The sequence below is a fragment of the Lissotriton helveticus genome, chromosome 5_1, assembly GCF_964261635.1.
Source record: "Lissotriton helveticus chromosome 5_1, aLisHel1.1, whole genome shotgun sequence".
Classification (NCBI taxonomy): Eukaryota; Metazoa; Chordata; class Amphibia; order Caudata; family Salamandridae; genus Lissotriton; species Lissotriton helveticus.
Genome location: NC_136065.1, coordinates 1,734,541,097 through 1,734,568,058, shown reverse-complemented (window position 1 = coordinate 1,734,568,058; position 26,962 = coordinate 1,734,541,097). Strand labels below are relative to the sequence as shown.

Here is a 26,962-nt window from a genome sequence, read left to right as displayed (position 1 = left end):
ATCATTCACAGCTTCCTGATGGATGCATTCCAACTGATCTCCCGAAGTATCTCGCCAGATGAAGACGTTTTACCTGCAGCAACGCAAGGCCACTTTCCATTTAACACGAAAAGTGAACAAGTCACTCTGCTTGACCAAGCCTAAATTAGCTGCCTTTCGACACCAGGTGCTCAGTCAAAAAAGTGTGTTTGACCTAGACTGCCCTTCATCTGAATACCCTGAATTATGTAAAACAAAAACTCAAAGTATCATAATACTTTAAATTAGAAATACCTCCTGTGCTATGCTGTCCATGTCCTTCTCAGGATTAGCTTCCAAAATCTGGAATGCCATCCTAGTCCACATCAGAAAAACAAATATCTGAATGTCCACATCCAGTCTAGAGCCTCCCATCTTTCAAGACAAGAATAACCTTATCAAGATTAGGGTGATGTAGTCCTTGAGATATACGTGTGTGTATGGGTAAATATAACAGAAATCGAGTAATATCACATAGACGATGTTGCTAATAAAAGACAACACCACTGTATTAAACTAGAATCAATCAGCTTGTGGAAAAAGACAGACTTCTTTTGAATAATCTGGAAACTGTAAATCTAAATTGTTAGGGGTGGATTTAGTTTGGCAGAGAGGTTAATTGCAATGTTGGAGTAGCCTCTCTGCCAAAATGAAGGTATGCCCGCTTGATTTGCAGTTGGGCAGACCTCAAGTATGTCAGCAATGGAGACTCCCTAGTCTCTCTCCATCACTAACATTCTCCTCCGATGGAGTAAGGCCATCAGACGTTGTGCCATTCCACGTCCACCAAATTTAGAGTGGGCTGGTGAAAGGCCAGTTTTCCCTCTCTCTTACGCCTGTGAAAAATGGGCAGTAAAAACAGTAAGGGACAGTAAATATGTTTAAGTGCCCCCTACAGCATAGTATCACACTCCCATGGTGTGGGGGTCATTAGATCTTGAAGAAACAAAAACATGTTCAAAATTTGACGGTTGGCCAGCATGTTTGATGGAGCTGTCCATCAAACTTTTAAATAATTATGAGGAACCGCCTTAATGGCAGTTCCTGCCAATGACTAGAGTTGTCCTCTGGGCTGGGGGACAACTCTAAATTCGAAAGATGGGAACTCTGTTAGGGGGACAGAGTATTTTACTGACAGACTAAATAACATCTTCCGAAGGTTAAATAAGGCCCTATCAAAGATATGACAACAAAAGATTTAAGCATGTATCTAAATAGAATCTGAAATGCCATGCTTTCTAAAATAGAAATACATTACATGTACAATCTGCCTACAAGGCTTTAAATTGTACCTGGAAAGGCATCTTCTCATGAGAAGTATAGTGCTCAGAAAACCACATGGTTTAAGTTAAAGCTTTATGAAAAAAAACAATTAGAAAGGAAGTCTTGAGCATCTTGAGAGCTTTATTAGAAAACCAATATAACTGGCAGCCACCAAACACAATCAAAAGAGCAGCTATATATTTACATAATACAATCATATCCAATCCATTCCAGTCCAGTCCAGTCCAGTCCAATCCAATCCAATCCAATCCAAACCAATCCAATCAAATACAATCAGAAGCACAGCTCTCTGATACCATCAGTAGAACAGCCCTAGAGTAGCTTAAGAAAAGGAGACGCTGACCTCAATTAGAAGAGCAGTTCTCAACCCCATCATTGCAAGTACTCTTGAACCCAATAAGAACAGCCCCAAAAACCCATAAGGAGAGATTGCCAAGACCCAATTAGAAAACCAGCCTCAGATCGCCATGATGAAAGCAGTCACATAATCCAGTTTGGAAGTCATCAACAGGTACCAATCAGAACAGCCAACACAAAACTAAAGACACTGTCAGTCAAATAAACTTTATTCGACTTCACACATGAATTATAAAAGCTACATTATTACATCCATAAAAAGTGATTTTAAAAGTATAAACATTGAGACAAGTTAAAAAAGCTTGAAAAACTACAGTACATAGTTACAGGTGCAAATACAATCAACAAAAGCTTGCTCACTTACATTTCCAGATTTCACTATAGCTGCTTCCTGCAGTTGACAACGGCCCATAGGAAGCAGAAAAGAGGAAGGGCTGAAGTCCAGTCTCTATCAAGGGTCTTACAAGGCCCCAGTCGAAAATTCTAGAGGCAAAGGTTCATTGTCCCGCATGGAAAGTGAGGCTGATTACTATTTACATTATCAGTGTTACGCAAGCCAAGTACTGCTGACTTCCATTACAAAGTTGGGACAGATTCATGTTATATTAAAAACATCCAACACATCAGCAATCAGCATTTCAAAATACTTTCAATGTCATTAAAAAGGCATTACTTTTGTTTTGCACTGACAAAAAGAAAAACTAACTTTTCAAGACCATCCTGCCTTTGAATCAGTAGCTGAAACCATAATGCACCTTACATGTCGTTGATACAAAATTCACAATTAAGCAACACATTTGCTAATATTGAACACTTGTGTATTTCCGAAATTGGACCCGTACCACTGACTTTCCACTGTCAAAATATTTTCTTCATATCCCTGAACAGATTTCTACCCCAACAAAGATAATGCTCCTTCTTTGACTCTTCTTGTTCTTTTTGCTCTGTTACTTTAGTTGAAAAACATTCTTCTTTCAAACTGGGAAAATGATTATAAAGAGAGAACTCGTCTGTCAATACCAGCTCATTCAATAATCATATTGTTTTTAAGTAGTCCTATTCACCACACTTTAGCCATCCCTAAGTACTATAAACAACAAGTGTTACTACGATCCGATCGTGGTGGAGATAAATACACGGTCAATCGCTGGAGAGTCGCTGTCTCATCTCTCTCTGCTTACGGGGGAATGGCTGCTTGCTAAGGATACAAGTGGCGTTTAAAGAGTAGCATGCACGGCTGCAACGACCGTGTGGCTCCAGATCAGCCAGAGTTTCTTCCTCCTGATTACCATACTGTCCACCCCCATCCCTCCTGTCTTGAAAAAGACCCGACGCGACCACCAATTGAGGCGCATTAGGGTCGAAACGTCGACGCTCACCTATGGTCCAGAAACTCCAGGATCCTTGAAATGAATGCTAGGACTCCTTGGATGTGAAATAGATTCTGGCCAACTAAACCCCTGTACATAATTGTATATATGTATTTTTTCGATTTCACTGTACATTGCTTCATGCACCAAGCACTTGTCACCAATTGTCACATACTTTTCACCTCTGTTTGACGGTCTTTTCAATAGTATCAAATGCCATCATTGAATGAATCAATTCAAATGTAACATGATTGAATTCTAATATAAATTTGTTTCAAATCACTACCTTGGTTATATGAAGTTGATTATTAGATTGTTTGAGTATTCATTTATTGCCTCATTGCATATGTGTTTCAGAGAGGTTTCAAACTTTTGTTTTGCATTAATTAGCATTGTCAAAGTGATTTGCCTTACCAAACAGAACCACTTTTGCATTTAACCACAATCACCCAGGTTCTAGGGGACACAGGGTTACCCCTTTTTCTTTAAACTACCTAGCATATCAACCATACCAAAACTACCATATCTAACCTAGCATACCTGTGTAATGACTATACATACCTACCACGTGTAACCTACCTACTTAGACTACTATACCTAACCTTCCACAGCTACCATGCCTAACCCATCTTGAGAGCTTCATCAGGAAACCAATCTAACCAGCAGCCACCAAACACAAACAGAAGAGCAGCTATATATTTATATAACCCAATCCCATCCAATCCATACCAATCCAGTCCAGTCCAATCCATCCAATCCAATACAGCCTGGGCTGAGATGGTAGTTTGTTGAAAACTGGGCTTCAATCACAAAATCTTTTCCTGGCCCATACTTCTCACATCCTAAACTGTTGCAATATAACACAAACTAACTTTCACACAACATCTTACAAATTAACAAACACCAGGCCTAACCCTCATAATGCACTTTATTATATGCAGATCTAATGGTATATCAGCACACTCACAACAGCTCCTCTCTATCTCTAACCATTAACTTTAAACACATTAAACTACAGGTTCTTTTGATGTTATCATCTATTAGCGCAATACGTCAACCCTTCTCACCTGCTTCCTGCATCCTCATTATTCTTCTTGTATCATCTTTCTGCTCAGAATAGCCCGCCCACCCTCCTCCCCAGCCCGGACCTACTTAATAGCAGCCACTGCACAACCCTATTGCACAGGTGCTTAAGCCCAGCTCTCCACCCAGTTACCTGGGACTTGTCCTGCAACCAGTCTAGACCCTTTTGTACTCGGCCTTGCGCCACGAGGTCCCCGCCTCACTCCTTCTACTGCCACCTCTCTCTTGCACACGCTTGCCTCTCATTGTTTTTCTCATGTCTGTTTTCTTCTTCACTCCACTTCTTGTGCCCTCTCTCTTTTTAGGGTCTCTCTCTCTTTTTTTCACCTCTTTATATGATTTCTACTCTCTATTCTCACTTTAGTGCCTCTCTCTTCTGTCTTTTTAACGCTGCTTTTGCTTTCTGCCTTTTTCACCACATCATTTACACTTTTTCTGCTTTCTGCTCTTTTTCACCACCTCTTTAATACCTTTCCTTCATTTTTCTCTTTTTTCACCACCTCTTTCCCTCTATTTTTGTTTCTCTCTTTTGTTGCTGCTACCCCAACATGCACCTTTTCTTAATTTGCTGCTTTTTCAGCCTCTTTTTGCTTCTGTGCTACTTTTTTTCTTACCCTGCTTGCTCCTTTCTTTCATTTTCTGAATTTTTATCCTCCTTTTGTTTTTGTTATGTTATGTTATGTTATGTTATTTATCTTTTGTATAGCACACGGCTACTCAAAAAGAGTGTCCCGGCGCTTTTAGTAAGGAGGGCTGCATCATAATAACATAACTCAGTTAAAATAGATAAAAGACAGAAGGCTGAGCGAACACACAAAAAGCGGGCTACTGGGAGAACAGCCAGGTTTTAAGGCCTTTTCTAAAGGCAAGAAGGCTGGTAGCACCCCGCAGAGTGAGCGGCAGAGAGTTCCACAACTGTGGCGCTATTAATCCAAAAGAGCGGCCACCCAGGCGAGCTCTCTTCACTCGCGGGACAACCGCCAAGAACAGAGATTCCGACCTCAAAGAGCGAGTCGGATGATAAAAGGCCAGTCTCTTTTGGAGATACTTTGCTCCCACCGCGTGGAGGGCCTTATAGGCCAGAGTCAAAGCCTTAAAGGCAATCCGCTTCCAGATTGGAAGCCAGTGCAGGGTCTTCAACAGACCCACTGCACTGGTCCGTCTGTTAAAACCAAAGATAGCTCTCGCGGCAGCATTTTGCACCACTTGGAGCCGCTGCAGCAGATACTCTGGCAGGCCCAGGTAAAGAATGTTGGCATAATCTAACCTGGACCCGATTAGAGCCTGCACCGTCAGCTTCCTATGATCCTCAGACAACAGGGGAAGGAACCTCCGCAGCATCCTCCATAGGCCAAAGCACATGCCCGACACCCCGAGGATCTGGGATTTCAACGTTAGTTCCTTATCCATCTTGACCCCCAAATTCTTAGCAACTTTGGAAGAACAAGACGGAGGGAACATATTGAGGGGCCACCAAGCCTGCCAGTCTGGCTATGTATCACACCCAAAGAAGAGTACCTCTGACTTATCGGAATTGCACTTGAGGCTGTTCAGATGGAACCATTGGAAAACAGCCCCAAGGCAATCCCGGATACTCTCCCCGTCAAAGTCTCCTCCTCTCTTGCACGAGAAGAGGAGCTGGGTGTCGTCGGCGTAGGATACGATCTGGGCCCCATACGACTCCGCCAACGCCGCCAAAGGAGTCATGAAGATGTTAAAAAGGGTTGGGCTCAAAATAGAGCCCTGTGGGACCCCGACTCCCAAAGGCGGCATCGCGGCGGAATCTGGCGAGGCCCAGACCGTTTGCCGGAGGCCGGCGGCCACTTTTTCTCTTTCCCTGATTGCCGTTACAGGTCTCCTCAGCCCCCAACCCCATATGCTCTTTTTCCCCTACCACATCCCCTCCTTACCAGCTCCCTGCGTCTTCTTTCTTCTTCCATCGTCTTCTTCCCATCTGTACCGCACCCCACACCATGGTAGGACCATTCACCAACACTCACTTCCGCTTCACTTACAGTGTCACACCGCACATGCCCCCCATGCACCAACACCCCCACTGCCCTTCCGGGCCATCTCCACACAAAACACCACACCAGCATCTCAACAACCGCTTGCATGCATGCTTCTCAACACCTGCTCACGCCACAAGCATGCCACCGAAATCATTGATCTCATCAGCAACAGCGCACCAGATCTCCTCTTTCTCACAGAAGCCTAGTTCAACTCAGCATTAAATCCTGACATCACAATGGCCATCCTGGAAGGCTGCAAAATAGAACCCCAAGAACTCCTTCACAAACCAGCAGGTGGACTCGCAATTATTTACAAACTCACCATCAAATGCATCACATCAACGGACACCGACACCGCCTTCATTGAACATATCCATATATGTTTCTATTATAGTTTAACAATACTGCATAGCCAAATATAAAATGCAATAGTCAATGTCCTCCTCAAAAAACCATCGGCCAACCCCAGCGAGCTGAGCAACTTCCGACCCCTCTCCCTGCTCCCTTACCCAGTCAAAAATATAGAGAAGGTAATCAACAAACAACTCACCAACCACCCGGAACTCCACAACCTACTCGACCACGCACAATCAGGTTTTCGGAGCAATCATAACACAGAAACAGCTCTCATCGTGGCCACAGCCGAAATCCGCATAATACTGGACCATGGAGAAATTGCTGCCCTCATCCTACTCAACCTCTATGCCGCAATACACAATCACACTACTGCTTCATCACAAAACTGCATGACAAAGGCATGAAAGGACCAACCATCAACTGGATATGCTCCTTCCTCACCGAAAGAACATAGTGAATTACACTTCTACCAAACACACTGTAACCAAAGGAATCGGATCAGTGGAGTCCCCAAGGGTTCATCACTCAGACCAACCTTATTTAATACTTACATGACTCCGTTCACCAACATCATCAGATCACATGGATATCTATCATTTCTTACACTGATGGCACCCAACTCATTCTATCGCTGTCAAACAAGCGGTACTTAATTTGTGAAAAAGTGAGTGCCAGGGCTCTTCATCTGGGACCACTGCAGCCTGCGCCACCCAATGCCCCCACTAGCGCTGCCAATGACAGTACCCACCACTCAAGAATTCCTCACTCTTCTACAAGTTTGAGAGTTCAGACTATTCCAAGCCACCCAAAAGCTATAATAATGGCTTGAGTGGCAAGTATTATTCTTTTTTCAATGTATATAGACTCATTAAACATTCTTATTGTGCTCATCTAAATATTAGACAGACAGAACTACAATGTAGTGTACTGGCATTAGGGCCTGTGTTGATAATTAAGTGCTGGTGCTGAGCACCGGAAACCACTGGCTCAAATTAAGCACTATCGGCAAGTCCACCACTTCCAGAATCAACTTCTCCAACTGCATGATCAACATGGCAGATTGGATGTAAGACAAATGCCTGAAGCTCGATTCCGACAAGACGGAAGTGTTATTCTTCGGGAACAAGAGGTCACCCCTGGGACTCCACCTGATGGCCAACAGAACTTGGTCCCACACCAACCAACTAAGCAAGAAACCTTGCCCTCATCTTTAAAGACAAACTCAGCATGACAGCACAGGTCAACATTATCAGCTCCTCCTGCTTCCAAGTACTCTGCATGCTTCGCAAGATCTTGGACACCCCACATACATACAAGGCATTGCACAACATTGCACAGCTTAGGACCAACATACCTTAACAACCGACTTCACTTCCACCTACCCACCAGCCCCCTGTGCTCAGCCTCACTCTCACTCACACCCTTCCATATATGCAAAAGCAGAACTGGAGGCTTAGCATTCTCTTACATCACTCCCAAAACCTAGAATGACCTCCCTCTACACATCAGGGTATCTTCCTCGCTTCTTGAATTCCACAAGAAGCTGACCGGGTTCTTCAACTAGTTCTCTGAGGCTGACTCACTCACTCCACCCTTAACCTATCCCCTCGACGCCTGCTCCAACGCATGGATACCACACTGGGTGATAATCCATGCTAACGCAAATCTACATAACATAACATGGCATGCCATAGCATAACATACCATCACTTCACATAACATACCGTAACACACCATAACATAACATGAAATATCGAAAGATTTAATGAAAAACAGCGAACATCTCTATTAACACTATTTCACTACTCTCCTTCTGCTTAACCAACTTTATACCACTGAATCATTACAAGATTTGCCCTGGTTTTCTAAACAAATCCATACCTAAGTAATACTTCTTTTAAAATAAATACTACTTCATTTGCTGTCAATTTCCTGTAAAAGTTTTACAATGCAATTCTGCTAATTATATTGAACGGCTGTAAGTACATATATGTATTTATTATAGTTTCAAAATACTGCATAACCAAATAAAAAATATAAAACAGAACTGTTACGACATACAACAAAAATACTATGCAATACATATTGGCTGTGCCAATGTTTGGTTTTATAGTGCGAACTCATTAAAGTAATGGGCACCCTCGGAATGTATCGTTTTATCTCTGGAAATGTTTTACCTTGAATAGTGGTTGTGAAAATGCAATACGAATTTGGAAATGAAATAAAATACTTCCTTTTAAAGTTATTTTAAATCTTCTGGCATATTACCACAGAATACACCGCTGCAAACTGCATTTCTTTTTTGCTGCACGGGTATTGCGTTGTCTACAGTAGTGATGCAACTGGCTAAATTATTTAAAGGAAAAAGGCATGTAAAATATTCACTTTCAAGGAGAAACACATAGTTGCTGCCACGTGACGTCCACTGCTCTTCTCAAACACCCAAAACAGGAACCCCTGAAAAAATCGCGCAGCCTGAATCTGAGGACGCTAAAAGGAAAGTGAAACCTGTAAAAACTCCCGTCCAAGATGTCAGCTTTTCATTTTCGTGATGTAACCATTCACTAGGCAATATATTTATTCGAAGATGCGCAAGGCCAGGAGAAACCTGCAGACCTACACCCGAGAAGGTAGGAGTCTTTCTCTCTGAATGAGTGGGAGTACTGCACGTTAGTATAGTGTCAGTGAAAGAACTTTACTGATATGTGCACTTTATTGTGGCATCAGCCACAGATTACTGGGCAGGCAATGCATTTTTGTACATCTTGGAAACTTTACTTGGGAATTAAAAATGCTTTCCTATAGCAACCTTTCTGAGATGTTGAACTATTTTTTAACAAACTTAGTTGCTCCTGCTTTTTTATTAGCGGTATTTTGAAAGTTCATTTAAATTTGAATTTTTCGAAGTTTGTCTCAAATTACAACATAAACTTATTAATGTACTCTTATTTTTTTCTGCAATTGTTTTCGAAGGTTTGACTTTTAATGCAGATGTTGCATTTGTTTTTTTGCATCTGTTTCTTTACTTATTTGTGGTTTAGGGTAAAGCAAAGTCTGCCCTCTACTGGTGGCATTAACATTTGTTTGGTCCTAACTAGCGTTAAACAGACCCTCCAGGATATCGCGATTTCGCGATTTCGCGGTTTGCCGCGAAATCGGCACTTTCGTAAAAATGCCGCGATTTTTACAAAAGTGCCCGCGAAATCGGCACTTTTGTTGAAATCGCGGCATTTTTACCAAAGCCGCTATATCCTGGGGGGTCTGACTGATTATCCTTCTTGCCCCTCTCGGTGCACCATGATTTGTTTTCTGCTCCTGCGCAGCCCTCATGGCTTGCTGTGTACACCTGGCTCGAGGAAGCCGGAAATGGAGATCCTTGCCCCATCTTCAGCAGCCACTGACGCCTGTTATTGTCTCTGAAGATGGCTTCTCCTCCACAGTTCAAGGTGCTAGCCCCACGCCCCGGAATGTTTTCGTCTAGTTGCGTCCCTGACTAACCCTAAGGGTCCCCGCAGCTCAACAGTGGACACCGTGTACGCTCGAACCAGCAGGATAGATGCGACGTCACTGCACATCCACGTTGACTCTCCCGATGTCAGCTGTGAAGCTCCAGTTGAAGCAGTTTCTTCGAGCATGCGTCCCTTCATTTAGTACCGTGCTTAAACCCAGCTGCTACTTAACATACTAGCCCTTAACCGACCTGTCAACCGTTAGAAATCCCTTGCCTCGACTGCTAGCATCCAACTGTAACCTTTAAGGGAGGCGGACTTGCGGTCCATCAGGTTTGGCTGGATGGCATTTAAGGCTCTCCTTGGATGAAAGCATCATCAGTATTGACACTGTGGGCGGGATTTAAACATTGTAGGTATTGTGTTTATCCTACCACTTTTCCTCGAGCTAAAGCAGTATTCTAACCAGAATGCAGCCAAAACTCCTAAGACTCTATGTAGGATCGACAGTTGACCGTGCCAAAATCGCAATATTGATTTTATTAGTGACACATGATATCTGTCTTGCAGTTGCCTGGATATGCCAGACCCCAAGCTAAAACTGTGAATTAACGTTGTGTGCTATGAGTCTCGCTATCAGCACGAGGTCATTACTTAATAGTGAACTGCTTAGACTGACGACTTGCACAGCATCTCCCACACTGATCAGACACACTGTTGCTTTAAATGAAGCACGTTTCTCATAGTGCCTATCAGCGGGGCATACAGTTGTGAAGGCCACATTCACAACCAGTCCTTGACCTCTGCAGAGCAAGCACGGAGCAGTAGTTTCATATCTGTCAGTTGTAATTGTTGGTAAGTGTGTCAGCGAGTTCCACAGCTGTCAAAATATATACAGTGCCAACAAATGAAAGTGCAATGCTTGTAGATGAGTGGGTGAGTTTATGCTTGTGGGAATGATGGGAGTGGTGATAAAAGGAAGTAGAGTAAGCATGAGAAAGTGAAGATGGTGCTTTATGACATGAGATTTGCAGATGGAGGAATTCAGAAAAGTGTGGAAAGAAATAGGTGTCTAACAGTGAGATATTGCAGAGGAAAATGGGGGGAAGTGAGAATGGGAGTGTCTGAGACCCTCCAGAGGTGACTTTTTCTTCCACAGACCATAATAATTAATTCACTGTGTCTACATTGTAAATAAATCAAATATACATAGCTTCATGTTGTTAAATAACTAAAAAAACTAAGATATCTGTGTTTGTTGTAGGAAGAATGGGCAAATAAAATGCCGCAAAATTGCCGCTAAATTTCCATATTTGTGCCGCTAAATTTCCATTTTTGTGCCGCTAAATTTGCTAATCCATGCCGCTATATCCTGGGGGGTCTGGTTAAAGCAAACGACTATTCTTATCAGTAGCACAGCTTTTTCTACAATGGAATAGAGAGAATACAGCAGACAATTTTTTCAGAAATAACTTTTGAAATTCATATCGGAATACAGATTTTTGACAATAAATTCTTAATTGTTTTGTAGATGGCATCCAACACCATGGCACGCTTCACAGTAGTGACAGGGGTCCTTCTTCTTCTCTGTGGGGGCCATGTCTTCTGCCAGAAGTGTGGATTCTCCCGTCACCAGCAAAAGAAGCTCAACGAGGATAGCTTGCAACTTATGGAAAAGATGGTAAGTCGCTAATTTATTTATTTATTTATTTACTCCTAGCTATTGCTATCTTGCCACAAACTGCTACCCAGGGCATAACGTTTAGATGTGTGATCCACTCTCGTTTCCTCTCCCCAACACTCGTCAATCCCAGTCCTCGCCTCCCTTTCAACCACCCCATTAAACAAGTATGTCTATTTCTGACCTTTGACCTCTCAAGACGTCTTAGATTGGTCAGTTCAGGATTTCTAAGTAATGAGACCGGGATTCGCAAAAGACGTTTCTTTCTGGGATGAGAGGCAGAGTGGGGTACTGGTACCATCCCTGCAGGGGCCAGGCATCCCACAGATTGTAGAGTACAGTACAGAACAGAATGGTTTGTCAGGTAACAGCACTGAGGGCACTGGGCAAGAATTCTGTTGCATTCTGGGAGCGAGTGCCAACGTACCCTAACACTACCTGGACGTAAGTAGCAAAGTATGCTAGAGGGAGGCAGGGAGGGGGTCCGGTAACCAGAGGGTGTGAGGTAAGATTGCCACAGTATGCTGAGGTGAGAAATGAAAGAGCCCTTAGATGGGCAGAGAAGGACTGCATACTGTTAGAGGGGCATAAAGGGTCACTGGTCTCACAATATGACAAAGAGGAAGTGTCAGAGTGCCCTAAGAGAGGTAGTGATAGTGTACCCGGCAGGGGTAGGCCCCTGTGGCGCAGGGCGCGGCTCCCAACGTTCCAGGGGGTCCCCACGCTTCAAGGAGGGTACCATCCAGCCCAAGGCCAATGAATATCTCTGAGACATGGGAGAGTGGGGACCCCTCCTCGCGTTATGCAGGGGGCCCCCATCATTGTGAGTTACGCCACCATACCCCGGTATCTCAACAGCACTAGCAAGAGAGTGTACCGGTGGCCCACGGGTGAGAGGGACAGAGCATACCCCTCTCCTGAGAGCCACGGGGACACAGCACATGGTGCAGTTGGTGTTTATAGGATTCGCAGGGCGAAAAGGCCAGAATCAAATTTAATTTAAAATTGACTAAACAAGAGTACTGTCATCTTAACGATGATAGGAAATGACCCCTCGTTATATCCTAGGAGTAACAGGGAGAGTGGACCAGCATATAAGTGTTATAGAGAGAGAGGTTCGGGGTGTGTGTGTGTGGGGGGGGGTGAGTATCATTTTATCCCAAGGGGGGCATGGAGAGAGTATGATGGACTTGAGAGGATGAATGAGGGGGGACATAATTGCAGGAGTATCATCATTTCTTGAGAGGGTGAGAGGGAGAGAGTGCAATCATGGGTACCCAGTACCGTTACAGGGACAAAAGGCCACAGCCTCAATATGAGCTGTGGCCGAGCTCCTGTGGGACACATGCCTCACTGAGTGCAACTGCGGCTCACCTTTGGTAGCCTGGTCTGAGCAGCAAGGCAACCCACAGATAAGACAGGTGTTAAGTTTAACAAGCCACCCAATCAAAACACGTCTGCACCAATATTAAGTGGAGAAAATGAGGAAACTTGGACCTTTGAAGGGGCTTATGTTTAAATATAATGCAAACATGTTCTAAAGGGATGTATGACATTACAACGCATGCTTTTACATCGCATGCTTTTACAACGCGATTTTTACAACGCATACCATTACAACGCATAGTGCTTTTAGGCGCTGGATAGTGAATTGTTTAATTTACTATTCCAACTCCAGTCCCCGTGGATAGTAGGGAAGGTGTTGGATAGTACATTAAACCTATTCCCTATCCTAGAGCGCCCCCCAGCGCAATGCCTTGTAATAGTTTGCGTTGTAAAAGTTGCGTTGTAAAGGCACTGCGTGGTAAAAGTTGCGTTGTAAAGGTTGTTTACCGTTCAAAAGCTATGCTCAGAAAAGTGTTTCGAGTGTAACGGGTTCCCTCTGCTTTTACTTACTCATCAGGTGAATGTCAATGATAGAAGATAAAGCACCACTAAAATAGATGGTGATTAAAATGGCTGTTATTGGGCAGCAGTTCACCAACAATGTTCACTAGAAAATCCCAGGCCAAGAATGTTCAGAGTTAAAGGTTCATTTCATGGGTGCTGCTTCCGGTCTCCATTTTGCTGAGTTTTATTGGTGCATGCTGTTTCTCTAGGAGTGAGCCTAGTGCCACATTAAGGCCATTACAACTAGCTGTCTCAATGTACCATGACAAACGGCCAAATGGGGGCGCCAAGTTGCAATAAATAGCAGTACATACTGCTTTGCTGTTAGGGGAAAGAGAGTCCAACAGAATGAAAGGCATTTCTCGTATTCATTATAGACCAATATGCAGGACTTTCGTATACCATTGGTGTGCCATGGGCTGCAAAAGCATCCTCTCTTAAAAAAAAGTTGGACACAAGCTATTTCCTCCAAGTTCCATGCTTATTTCTCATATTACAGGTTAAGATAGAAATATTTTAATTTGAAGTAATTTACACAACAGTGTTTTTCCTTGAAATGAGACACCGACTCAGCTCTCCTTGAACTATGTTGGACACCCTTGATGTACACCACTGGTAACATTTAACACTGAACTATACTAGCCCCAATGCTCAATGCTCCCACTCTTTATACAGTATGAGGTAATATTGGTCTTTTGGGATTTTCTTTGAGGTCAGATAAGACTCAAAGGGCTCCTGGTAAAAATAAAAATGGCAGAAGGTAGCCTTACTGGAAAATAGCTTTTCAGCCTAAACCACCCCTCACTCCATTCACTGAAAACAACGCTAAGGTCAAGAAAGCATTGGAATTCCTCCCATTTTTGTGAAACCAGTGGGTAGGACGCCCATGGAGCTCTGGCGAGTTTGCGACAGTGAAAGCAGGCTTAATGACAAGGCTTGTGAACAAGTTATGCTCAAGCAGTGTCATCTCTCTTCCACGGAACGCTGGATTCTGACATTTGCCCAGATCACTATCATATATACACGAGGAAAATGTTCTTTAGTAGTATAAGTGTCCCAGTTCAGAAAAGGGTTATTACCAAATGCAAGTGTAGATGCAGCTATCTCTGTAATTCATTCCTGGAAGTCAAAAAGAATAGAAAATAAAACCTTAAACTCCTATAACAAAAACACCAAAATTATTCAAAATCAATCTTTTGATGTATGCATATCTGTTTAACCTACAGTTTTAGGGTGCAAAGTGCAAATATTCTTTATTGTATGATTACCTAAAATCATTTAAAAATACAGTACGTATTACTTTCATTATTTAAAAAAACATTTGGTTGGTTAAAATAGCATCTAAAAGTTATAAAAACAGCTGCTGGGTTTTATTTCATAAACCAGTGCAATGTTTTTAGTGCATATAATAGATAAGACATGATGTAAGATGATACAGTGATGATATTGCCTGCTGACAGGAAGTGTGGCTAGTGTGTTATTTTGTTGTTAATTTTTATTCTTGCGTTTGGCATAAAGTCTTTCCAGCTAGAGCAAAAAACATCCCGACAGGTCCCAGCTCCATTGGCACTGTGGTGGTATAGATAAATATTAGAGCCTCCTTGCATGTTCTTACTTTGTTTTGGATGAACATTGTTCTTAGGTAAAGGCGCCTCGGGCTTAACAAGACTGGACAGCAGCAGATGACATGCTCTGCAGATTCCGTGTGATACAGTTTTACAGTATCTACAGTATGAGAGGTAGAAAGACACACAGTGGTGTGTATCATGGGTTGTGGAGGGTTACAGGGAGACAATATTGTTGTTTGCTGGGAATCATGCATAGTATCATACTATAATGATATCCTGGTATGCAGAATGTCATATGGAGACAGTATCTCTCAGTAATCCAAAGGTGGCATGGAAAGCTTATTATTTACACCAGTATCAACAAGTCGCTGCTCCGCAAGCTCCAGACCATACAAAACACAGCAGCTAGACTTGTCCTCGTGATCACCCGACACAAACACATCACCCAGCCCTTGCTCAACCTCCACTGGCTCCCCATAGAGAAGAGAGTCATTTTCAAGATACTCACCCACGCCTACAAATGCCTCCACAACTCCGGCACCCAATACCTCAACAAGAGAATCTCCTTCCACGTACCAAAGAGAAACCTCCAATCCGCTGACCTCGCCTTCGCGGAAAGCCCACGAATACGCAAAGCCAGAATAGGTGGAAGGGCCTTCTCCTACATCGCGGCCAAGACATGTAATGAGCTCCCGATCGACCTCAGACGCGCCCCCTTCCTGAACATCTTCAGGAAGACACTCAAGACCCGGCTATTAGGCTGAACGGAGCTGCTTACTCCACCCCCAGCTCCCCAGTGCCTTGAGACCCTCACGGGTGAGTAGCTCGCTTACAATTCACCTGATTGATTGATTGATGGTCCCCTGAGTGTAATATGTATATAATAAGATAGCATTCAGAGGATGATTGGGAGAGCATCTTCATGTCCTACAGGAAAGCATATTATAGAGTACTGAAGGAAGCGTAGAGTCAGTATGACTATATCCTGATAAGTTGTGAAGAGAAAATCCCTAGACCACTATTGGTCTATTAAACATACAAGACCATAATTCCCACACACTGTGTAATGACTCAATATACAACAAATATCAGTAATAAAAATATATTTTTTTTCATACAAAATTATTTTAAAAGACCATTGTAAATTCTGTATTACTTCTTGGGAAAACATACAAGGAACAATAACCTCATAGCATAAACACCAATAATGACAATGATAGATGTTTTCACAATGCTGCAGACAACAAACAAAGTTGTATGTTCTATACATATAGTCCATATAGGAAAAATGATACAATCAATCATAAAGTGAACTATATACAAATTTGTGAAGATAATAATAGGCCAATTAAAAATCAAAAATACAATAAATTCAAAGTGCAATTAAGTGGCTTTTAAATTTAATGATGGATCTTCATAGTATCCGTCATAGTCTTGTATATTTAATAGACCAAAAGTTGCCTAGGGATTTTCTCTCAGAGAATTGTCTTTTCCCTGCCCTGGGAACCAAAAGTAGTAGCAGGGGGTCCGTGTATCTACATTGTGTCCTGAGAATGACAGGCTGGAGCATACTCATGCCCTCAGACATAATTATTGCCTTGATTACCCTGTCAAACTATATCGCTTCGGCTTGACCTTTCCCTTAAGTCCTCTTTTTTGTCAGAAAATGTGTGTACTGAAATATACAAAAACTGACAAAAGGAATGCTTGAATTATTCTTAGCCATTGGTAACTACTTGAGGCAGCATCCCAACTGCATCTTGTGTGAACTCCATGTAATCACAGTTTGCACCCAGCGGCATGTTAATCAGTCTTGGCCCTGCTCTAGTAGGAGCAGCCCAGCCCAAAGTGCTGTATGGACCTGGCCAGGTTCTCACTGAACTGGAATACAAGCAACCCAAGACCAACGTCAACCTTATTAGGGCTTATCATTCACTCAGTGAGACAGTGTGCACAAGACCCATGTCTGGGCATACCTGGCCCACTTAGAGCGTCTCACTGAATTATGCGAAACATTTATGGATGTAATGCTTGAATTGATCTCAGCCACTGGTAACTACTCGGGCCGCATACCAGTCCCTCGTTATTTTGCACTCCGTGCCACCTCAGTTTGGATCCAGCAATATGCAAATCATTCTTGACCCGGTTTCAATAGGAACAGTCCAGCCTGAGCACCAGGCCAGGTCCATACTGAACCAGAACACAAGCAACCCAAGACTCGTTTCGTCCTAATTACTGACTGCATAATAAGTGCTAATACATCACCCAGTATGATTTCATAGTCCCCTGTGATGGAGTATGGCTGGGCTTGACTTGGTCCAGCTCTAAAGAACCCTGTGAAAATTGGCACTTTGGCACTCGTAATGTGTGGCCCGGTTAATTGCGGTGCCTATGCTGAACACCTGCTTGCACAGGGATCAGAATTGCAAGTTTTGTGGTAATTACTGCAATTGGGTTGTTGTTTGAGAGGGGGGTGAGCCCTTCTCAATCAACAGCTACAATCCTTATCAGGGTGAACTACAATACTACACAAAATCTGTCAGGCTTAGCTTAGAGGCCATCTGTAAAGTATTTATACAGTAGACACACAGTAATAAAGTGAAAACCCAGCACTTAAACATTTCCACAGTAATTTAGGAAAATAGAGTACAAATTATTTGACATCAAAACAACAAAAATCCAATCAGTAGAACCAGAGATATGACATTTCAAAGATTTATGGTAAGTATAGTGCCTAAAAGCACAAAGTGGCACTTATCCTTAACTGTTCGTGCTAGAATGGGTGAAAGTCACAAGTTCAGGCTGAATGCGATGGAGCATGAGCCATATACAGGGACTAGGTTAGTCCTGCTGAAACAGTTACCTTCTTCTCCAAGTCCGATGTGAAGAGTCCAGTTTGTGACAGAGGAAGATGCGAGGAGCAGGGAGTATGCGGATTTTCCTTGATATAGTACAAAGATCAGGCTGAATGTCATGGACGGTCATTGCTGTAGCATAAAGATCGTGTCAGGCACCGCTGACGGTCATTGCTGGGGCTTCAGTTGCCAGAAGGCCTCTGGAGCTTGTTATGTGCCTATAGCTCTGAACATGAGGTCTGTTAGTTGATCCTTGGGGTCACTTCAGGTAGACTAGGATGAAGGGAGCAGGTTTAGTCTTCCTTCTCAGGCAGCATGGCAGGCCTCTGCCATCGGGGCAGTCCTTCATCTGTAATATCCACAGGTGTGTACTGAGAACTTGGTCTGAGGGTCCAACATTTATACCTGGTGCCAGCTATGAAGTGAGAGAGGCATTTAGACTTCCCTTCGCAGCTGATTCTGGAATTTCCTACCTCTGTGTCCTGGTCCCAGGATGTCGGGAGTCAGAAAAAGCTAGTTTTAAGTTCTTTGTTTGTTTGCTCAGACAGCTCCTTCGAAGTGCAAGTGTGGTAGATGACAACTCTGCCCCTCCCATCAAGTCAGGATGGCCCATCCTGCCACCATATAATTCCCTTTGTGATACTGTCTGGGAGGAATTCACAAAGGCCAACTGCCAACTGTACCTAGTCATGTGACCCAGGAAATAGGCTGCAAGCACCAATAGGACATGAAAATGGCAACTTTCTAAAATAAATATTTGCCAGGTTGCAGTGGCAATTTAAAACTGCACACAAGCTACAAAGGCAGGCCTGAGACATGTTTAACAAGGCTACGTAAGTATCTGGCATATTAAGTGCTACAGACCCACTAGTAGCCTTTCATTTACAGGCCCTAGGTACATGCAGTCCCACTTTACTAGAGACGTATAAGCAAATTAAAATTTGACAATCGAGTATAAGTCAATTTTACCATGTTTTGAGGAGAGAGAACAAGCACTTTAGTACTGATTAGCAGGGGTAAAGTACACAGAGTCCTTAGAGTTAACAAAAACGGGTTCAGAAAACATGAGTGGTGAAAGCGAAAAGTTCAGGGGTGCTCATGCAGAGAGGTCCAAGTCCAACACCACATCTCCTGCATTTTCTGCAGATAAATGTGTTTATTTCTCCTTGTTGCTCACTCTTTTTATGTGTGATGGATTCGCGATCACACGTAGAAAGGGGACACTGCTTCTTAGAATTGTTTTTGTAATAGAAGGTGTCCTGTCTTGGACAAAAACAATCCTGCCTGTAACTGAGGCACCATTGCAGCATGGCACACGGGTGCCTGCATTGACGCTAGCTAGGTTCAAGTATTCCAGTGCAGGTAGAGATCTGAAGAGCTCCATTTACCAGTAAATATGGTGAGACTCAACCCTCACCTGTTGCTGCAACACAGCACTGAACGTACTTGTTGCCCTGCGTTGGTTGATCTTTTGGTAAATATACCCCAGAGTATGCAGATTCTGTACAGTGGAATCTGAGTCCCTTAAATATATTTTGTTTTCCTGGTGGCTGCTCTCTAGAAATGGAAATAAAAATAGTGTCTCCCTCCTCAATTACTTTATTTGCAACTCAAGTAAGGATGCTATATTGTCTAATAATATATAAAAGAAAGAAACATTTAAATGGAGTATCGTTCTTGGAAAAATGTTAACATTGCTGTGATAGTGGTAAGTGTGGATTTTGATCAATCGTATTACGGTTTATATTAAGCCAAATAAACGTATTTTTGTCAGTGTAAAAATGTTGATGGATTTGTTTTTCTAGGGTGGAATTTTCCCACGCCAGTGTCTCAGTGAGAAGATGAGTCTGAAGTTTCCTCCCAAGGTGATGAAAGCAAACCATCAACAGGTAAATGTAACATTTTCCAACATTAGAAAGTTTGCCTGCTGATTCCCATTGGATAAGACATGTACATGCCTGACTCTTCACAGATTTCCTAATAGGCCAGATCCTCTTAAAGGATAGTGGCTGTTTGGGTCTTTTTAAGTAAAAGCTTATATATGAATGACGTTTTGAGTTAATGCTTTCCCGAGGCACCAGCACTTTGAGAAATGTAACACTGCCCCTCTAGGTCAGTTCTTCATGTCACACAAGTGCATTGACCATGGCCTGACACTCCTGACCTGGTCTTGTTCTGGCAAACTCTACAGAGGGATGCGTTTATCTACCACTGTCAATTCAGAGTGTCAGAGTAGTTTCTATCCTTTAAGCTGATACTGTACTTCCTATCTTCCTTACTCAATCAGGTGTGCGCTCGCCAAGGCTTTTTCGCCATAAGGTGTGACTTATGAGTCCTCTGTTTTATTTTTAGACCCAACGGAGCCTCCAGCTGACCATATTCAATATCTTGCACGAAGTCAACAAAATCAACGAAATTATGAGCAAAAACCTGGACACGACAGGCTGGGACGCAAGAAGTACAGACATGTTCATCCAAGGGCTCCAGCGGCAAACTGATGTACTGGCCAAATGTGTGAGTAAAGAACTGGAAGACACTCTGGGGAGGAGGGGTGTGTGTCCGTACTGTACGCCCTGTCTTTCTATAGTGTGGATGTGTCAATGTGAGCCTGGGTGTTCTCTAAGTAAGTGAGAGTGTACTGTATATATGTGACTGTCCTGTTGGTCTGTATGTTATGTGCTTACATATATGCGTAACGCTATGTGTATGCTATGCTGAGTTATATATATTTATATATATAACAATGGTGCTAGAGCTGTGCTCTAGATTGTGCATGCGTCCACATGTATGAATTGAAGCATGAGTGGGTGAGTGGGTCATTGACCAATGGGTGGGTTCTTTGATGAATGAAGAACCCTCTTCATGGCGTTATGACCTTGTACAATGAGCATACCGCTGGACGAGTATTTCTTTATGTTTTTTATTTATACCCACTCGTGATGAATCCCAGTTATTAAATACTTCAAAGGTAATGATGTCAGAAGTAAAATGGGAGGCATTAACTAGTGCTGGAAAGGAGATCTTTTGAGATCTTTAATGCAAGATGAAGCAAAGTACTTTGGAGGGCAGTGGAATCGTCTAGTGAATTCCCAGCTAGTTGCATCATTTGTATCCTCTGTAAAGTCGACTGAACAACAGCTCTCAACCTCTTCATTTGGAATTCTGTAGTATATGTACCATATATTGCCTATTAACACGTTCTCTTTTTGGTTTCAGCTGTCGGTGGACTTGGAGAAGAAGCCAAACAACTTCAAGAAAAATAAATTAAAGAAGTACTTCAAAAAAATGCAAAACTACATTCAGGGAAAGGTAAGTGCTGTTATTAAAAGAGGGACAGGTCTTATAAACTTTCCTATGGAAGTCATCCATGGAATGGTGCAGGTCAGGAATATTGAAGACAGAACGGTCACACTATTGTGACCAGCATATCGAGTGACAAAATATTGAAAGGTATTTTTGTATACATTTTCTATACCTAACTCCACATATATATTGGTGATGTATATATCTTTAAGGTATGTAGGTGTGGCGCTAAATATAGTAAATCCTTACCTCCCTTTGTGCACTTACCTCTTCGATATTTTGTCCCTCGATATTCTGCTTCTAGTATTGTGACCATTTAATAAATTGGCCTCAATATTTCCCACAGCACCCCATGCATGGCTACCAAACTTCATGGCCTGTAGACTTATGGAGTGATGTAGGACAATGCTAATCATCCATGAACTTCGGCTACACCATGTGTGGACAGTGCCCAGCTAACTTACCACATCCCTAGAGCTCCTGGGTGCCAAGACCTTTAAATATTATCAAGAAGACCCAATATATTCCCTAAAGCCTGGCCCTCGTGGCCAAAGCTTTCAGCACAGATCTTCACTTCACAGCCACTTCCCGTTGGTGTTCCAAGGGGGTTGGACCTTTGGTGCTATACAGGAAGAGAATGGATTGAACGTTCATGTGAACAGACTCAGGTCCACCTTCTGAGTGGCCCAGTAACCCTGATGGAATCGAAACATTTCGGTGAAATAGCGAAAATCAGTGCAGAAACGTTGATTCCCACACAATATTCCCCACCATCACATATTCTAGACCTAGAGTTACCATCATCCCATCAGTACTTAATTTGGGTCTGTGGTTGTAGTATCGGGACTTTGGGGCATATGTACAAGCCCCTATCGCCACCACAACTTCACTTTTACCGACGTTGTGGTGGCGATAGGGGCTGCGCCTTATGTTCAAGGCAGCGTTAAGCCACTTAATGGGGCTTAACGCTGCCTTGTACATAAGGCCTCTTTTCACGCTATGGTTAGCGTGAAAGGGGTGGTCAGTGGGTGTTGAAGTGGGCGTTCCACCGCAACACCCATTTATTTTTATGCTGCCCCCTATGTAAAAGGGTGGCGTACATAGGAGGCAGCGCCAAAATTACGCCCAGGTAAATCCTGGTCTTAAGTTGGCGAAACGAGGAGAAATGCATTATTTCTCCTAATTTTTGCTTTTTCCATGTGTGCTGCCTTGTGCAGCAGACATGGAAAAAGCAGAACACCATGGTTTATTTATGTACAGGAAAGAGTCCCTTCCTGTATATAAATAAACCTTTTTAAAAAATGCCACTTTGTCACTTTCATGCGTGCTGCATGAAGCAGCACACATGAAAGTGACAGAATGGCATTTTAGGATTGTTTATGTGCAGGAAGGGACACGTTCCTACTCATAAACAATCCTCTCCTGTATGCAGACACCCTTGCACCATGCAAGGGTGCCTGCATTGGCGCTAAGTTGCTAAACTTAACGCCATCGCAGGGGGTAACGCAAGGCTGCACCACATTCTTGTAAATATGTTGCAGCCTTCCTTGTACATATCCCCCTTTGTTTTCTAGAACAGACTTTGATGCTGAGCAAGAATGAGAAAAACATAGACGGGAATGAAGGCTGAAGAGAAAGAAAGGAAAACAGAGACAAAGCGAGAGGGCAGGGGTGAAAAAGAAACCACAGAGTGTTAGATAAAGAGACAGGTAGTGTCTGGTGGTGGATTACAGAGGTATGAGGTGGAATCAAAGATATGCACCAAGAAATTGAATTCCCACATCCTTCGATAGTGCTATCCTCTGGCTTTCGAGCAGAACATTAGGCCAGGCACATATTCTTTTACAAATTAAGCACTGCCTGAAGTATCAGTAATTCACTGGCGAAATATCAAGTAGAAATCCGCCCTATTTATAGTGAAGTTCTTTGCCAGCCATTACTGGGGCTCCTTCTCTGTATTGTTTTTAGCTGCCTCCATTTAAAACGATGCTGTGAGCAAGAAAGATTGTTCAGATAATGCAACCCTGGTTCTCCAGTGTACTGACCACTCTTTCTGTTTGTTCCAGATGTCCAGCTCGTGTGCTTGGGAGAACATTCGACAGCAGCTGAGACTATGTTTGATGAATGTTGACAAGCTCACGTCAGAGATGTTAAGATTAGAGCACTGAAGAGCAATACAACAGCGATCCACCTGAAATGAAGAAAAAAGCATGATTTGCACAAACTGGAAAGATGTGTACATTTACTTCTATTTTTTAACTCAAAATGAGTACTTGCAAACTCACAAGACCAAAGCGCCACCGTGGGCAGAGCCGGCTCTGATCCCCGTTTAAAGGTTATTTGACTCGTTTGGACCATGACTGATAAAGTTGCACCGGAATTTTGTTACATCTGACACTGGATTGTCACCAAGAACATATCTACCTAAGTAGAGCCATGGGTACTCAAGGCTTGCGCATTCTGAACAGTAACAAACGATGTCATATGAATTGTTATTTATTATTTTAATTTAATATTAATATAATATTTATATATTTATTTTTGCTGAAAGGTGTTCGAATTGAGAATAGCACTTCAGTTTTTAATACTGAATGGTACTTTTTTAAACTGAAAATTGATTTTTAAATAAAACATTGTTAACAATTAAAAAAGCTACAAATATTTTGGTTGTTTTTTGTTCGTCGGGTGGAGAATTGAGAAGTTGTGAGTAGTACAAAACAAAAACATACACTACATGCAGTCATTTACTCACTTTGCAGCTCAAATTCATAGGTTTCATCCCAAAATGGGTCGCATCCAAGTGATACAGAATATCCGTTTACACTCAGGAGCTCTCATTTTGCTGTCCCAGAGGGGGCAATGCCAAGCTGCATGATTTGAGGCCACACATGTTCATTTGTTCTTTCAATCTACATCGCTGTCAGAGCCAGACTGGGAACCCAAAGCAGCCCTGGAAATTTTGTTGCACCAGCCCCCAGGAAGGGCGGGGGTACTGGGGTTCAAGTGTGAATCATTGTTGCTTTTGTTACTGGGGGCCGATATTGCAGCCCCGCTGCAAAACCGGCCGAGTAACAAAACCGGCCCCACCATTGCAAACCCGGCCCTCACCCCTCACCGCTACAGCTAGTCAAGCCCTGATCGCTGTCATCCATTTACAGAGTAAAACAGTCGGAACACCGTGGTCTAAACCAAGTGTGTTCTGACTACGCAGGCTCAATTATGCTTGCCTTAACCACAAATATGCCATAATCATGCATATGTGTGGTTAAGGCAGTGCACAGTGTAGCTGCTGGAAGAAGGAAGCCGTAAGACGCCATGGTGAGGTAAGTGGGGATAGGGGGGATGGTTGTTAGGGCTGGTAGGCTGTTGGGTTGTTTTTTAGGGCTGGGAGGGGGTAGGGTTGGGTTTTAGGGCTGGAGAGGTCGGGTTAGGTGTTAGGGCAATGGAAGGGGTTGGGGTAGTTGGGTTAGTTTTTAGGGTGGGTAAGGGGGTCGTGAGGTTTTAGGGCAGTAGAAAGGGTTGGGACAGTTTAAGGGGTAGCACGGGGGTCAGGGTAGTGTACATAAAGGGCAGGGTTTTAGGCCCTAGAGCAGTGGGAAGGGAATGTGTAGCTGGGATAGTTTTTAGGGGGGGTCGGGTTAGGTTTTAGGGCAGTGGAATGGGTTGGGGTAGCTTAAGGGACAGCTCAGGGGTGGGAGAGGGTCGCAGTAGTGTATGTAAAGGGGCAGGTTTTTTGGCCTTATGGTAGTGGGAGGGGAACAGGTTCCTGGGGTAGTTTTCAGGGCTGGGGGCAGGATAGGTTTCAGGGCAGGGAAAAGGCTTAGGGTAGTTTAAGGGACAACACAGGGTGGGGGAGCGACCTTAGCCACACATACCCATTTACCATTCATTTCTACACCACGAAATTTCATAAAGGAATGCGTGGTTAAGACGCATTCAAGGTTTGGGCTGGGTGGTAGAGGCGTGCGTGGTTTAACCATGCGTGATTCTATCATACAACTATTTACAGAAACTTTGTATAGAACATTTGGCATCTGAACACATTGTGGCCCAAAGTGAGGGCCCACAAGGAATTCCATACGCATAATAATACATATATTATAAGAAGGGAGTTGCTTCAACTGAGGGGTTCTAAATCCCAACATAGACAAAGAGATTGAATCTCAATTTTAATTTGAGTGCGGAGAAATGATTCCCAAAAACTGCTCCCATGTGTCAGGAAAGAGAGGTGTCATGGAGGAGCCAGGGGCAACATGACCTTCCTCACTATTCTCTACCATCCTCACTGCATGCTATACCTAATAAAAAATCCCCCCGTTTCCCTCTCTGGCTTGTCGCCCCTTCCCTTCGTAAATAATTTTCATGAAATAAAATTAATTATTTGTGTCAATTCACACTCCCAGGGTACCGATGCATGTTTCTACCAAACATATGCCTTTACCACGCATGCTTATACAACTACATGATAAGTATATGTAAGCTAAGTGTGTGCGTGTCAATATATATATATATATATATATTTATATATATATATATATATGGATTAGAGTAAGGATATTTTTACGGTTCATGGTATAGGGTGGTAAGGGTGAATTTGGAGTTAAAAGGTGGGTAAGGGAATAGGGTGGCAAGAGTTTCTAAAGGGTTTAGAGGTGAGTAAGGGTATAGAATGGTAGGATGTTTTTAGGGCTTAGGGGTGGGAAAGGGAATTGGGTGGTAAGGATGTTTTTGGGGTTTAGTTTTAGAGGTGAGTGAGGGGATTGGGTGATAAGGGTGTTTTTACGGGGTTTAGGAGTGGGTAAGGGAATTGGGTCTTTTGGGTGATTTTAGGGTTTAGGGATGGGGAAAGGAATAAGGTGGTAAGGTTGTTCTTAGGGTAAGTAAGGTTACAGGCCAGTAAGGGTGTTTTTAGCATCTGGGGGTAAGAGAATTGGGTGGTTAGGTTACAAAAATGTGGGGGTTGGGGAGATTCCCCCAATTAAAAGATATTCTATACATATATATATACATTCACTGAAAAAAACAAAGGTAACAGGGACGTTATAGTTAGGTGCAGATTTCACTCGTACAAAGCCAAAGAAATTCAGCAGTTATAGTTAGCCCAGCTAACTATAACTTACTCCCCTGCCATGCACTGCTTATGACCTCACTTATTAATCTCTCATTATACGGTCAATGACATCACTGATGGCATCTCAAATGACATCACTGATGCCATCACAGATGACACCATCTAGTGAGTGTAAGTATTGTGTAAGAATTTATGATTGCTAAACATATATACTAAGGTACTACAAAACTTAATGTAGTTTACTAGGTGAACTACTACTGAGTGATACTACTTTTAATATATATCATGTGAGTGGCTGTGTGACTGTATGTATCCTTGTGTGTCTCAGTGTACAGCCAAATCCACCTTCAGGCGCCTTTTGCACTCTTCATGACGGGTGCAGATGTAAACGGAGGTGGGTTCGTTTTTTAAATCAAAGCTCCAGTTCCAAAGAACAAATCAGATTTGTTCTTTGGAACTGGAGCTTTGATTTAAAAAACGGACCCACCTCCGTTTACATCCGTTTACATCTGCACCCGTCATGAAGAGTGCAAAAGGCGCCTGAAGGTGGATTTGGAGCAGTATTATTTGGCGTTTCGCACCCCCAGTCAGGTATCTGGGGCATCGTCACCGACGCTTGTCGACAGTTATCCAAAAACTGTTGGAGACACGGCAATCTAACCGG

General features: G+C 43.0%; 1 protein-coding gene across 1 annotated transcript in view; it reads left to right on the top strand.

Annotated features, from left to right (window-relative positions):
* Positions 1-23,619, top strand: part of LOC144753807 (interferon beta-like) — a 29,698-nt gene extending 6,079 nt beyond the window's left edge. The window contains exons 2-6 of the mRNA XM_078641380.1: positions 11,462-11,611; positions 19,730-19,813; positions 20,277-20,438; positions 21,141-21,233; positions 23,294-23,619. Coding sequence (XP_078497506.1) covers positions 11,462-11,611; positions 19,730-19,813; positions 20,277-20,438; positions 21,141-21,233; positions 23,294-23,395 — 591 coding nt within the window. The 3' untranslated portion in view covers positions 23,396-23,619. The remainder of the gene's footprint in view (positions 1-11,461; positions 11,612-19,729; positions 19,814-20,276; positions 20,439-21,140; positions 21,234-23,293) is intronic.
* Positions 23,620-26,962: the final 3,343 nt, after the last annotated feature.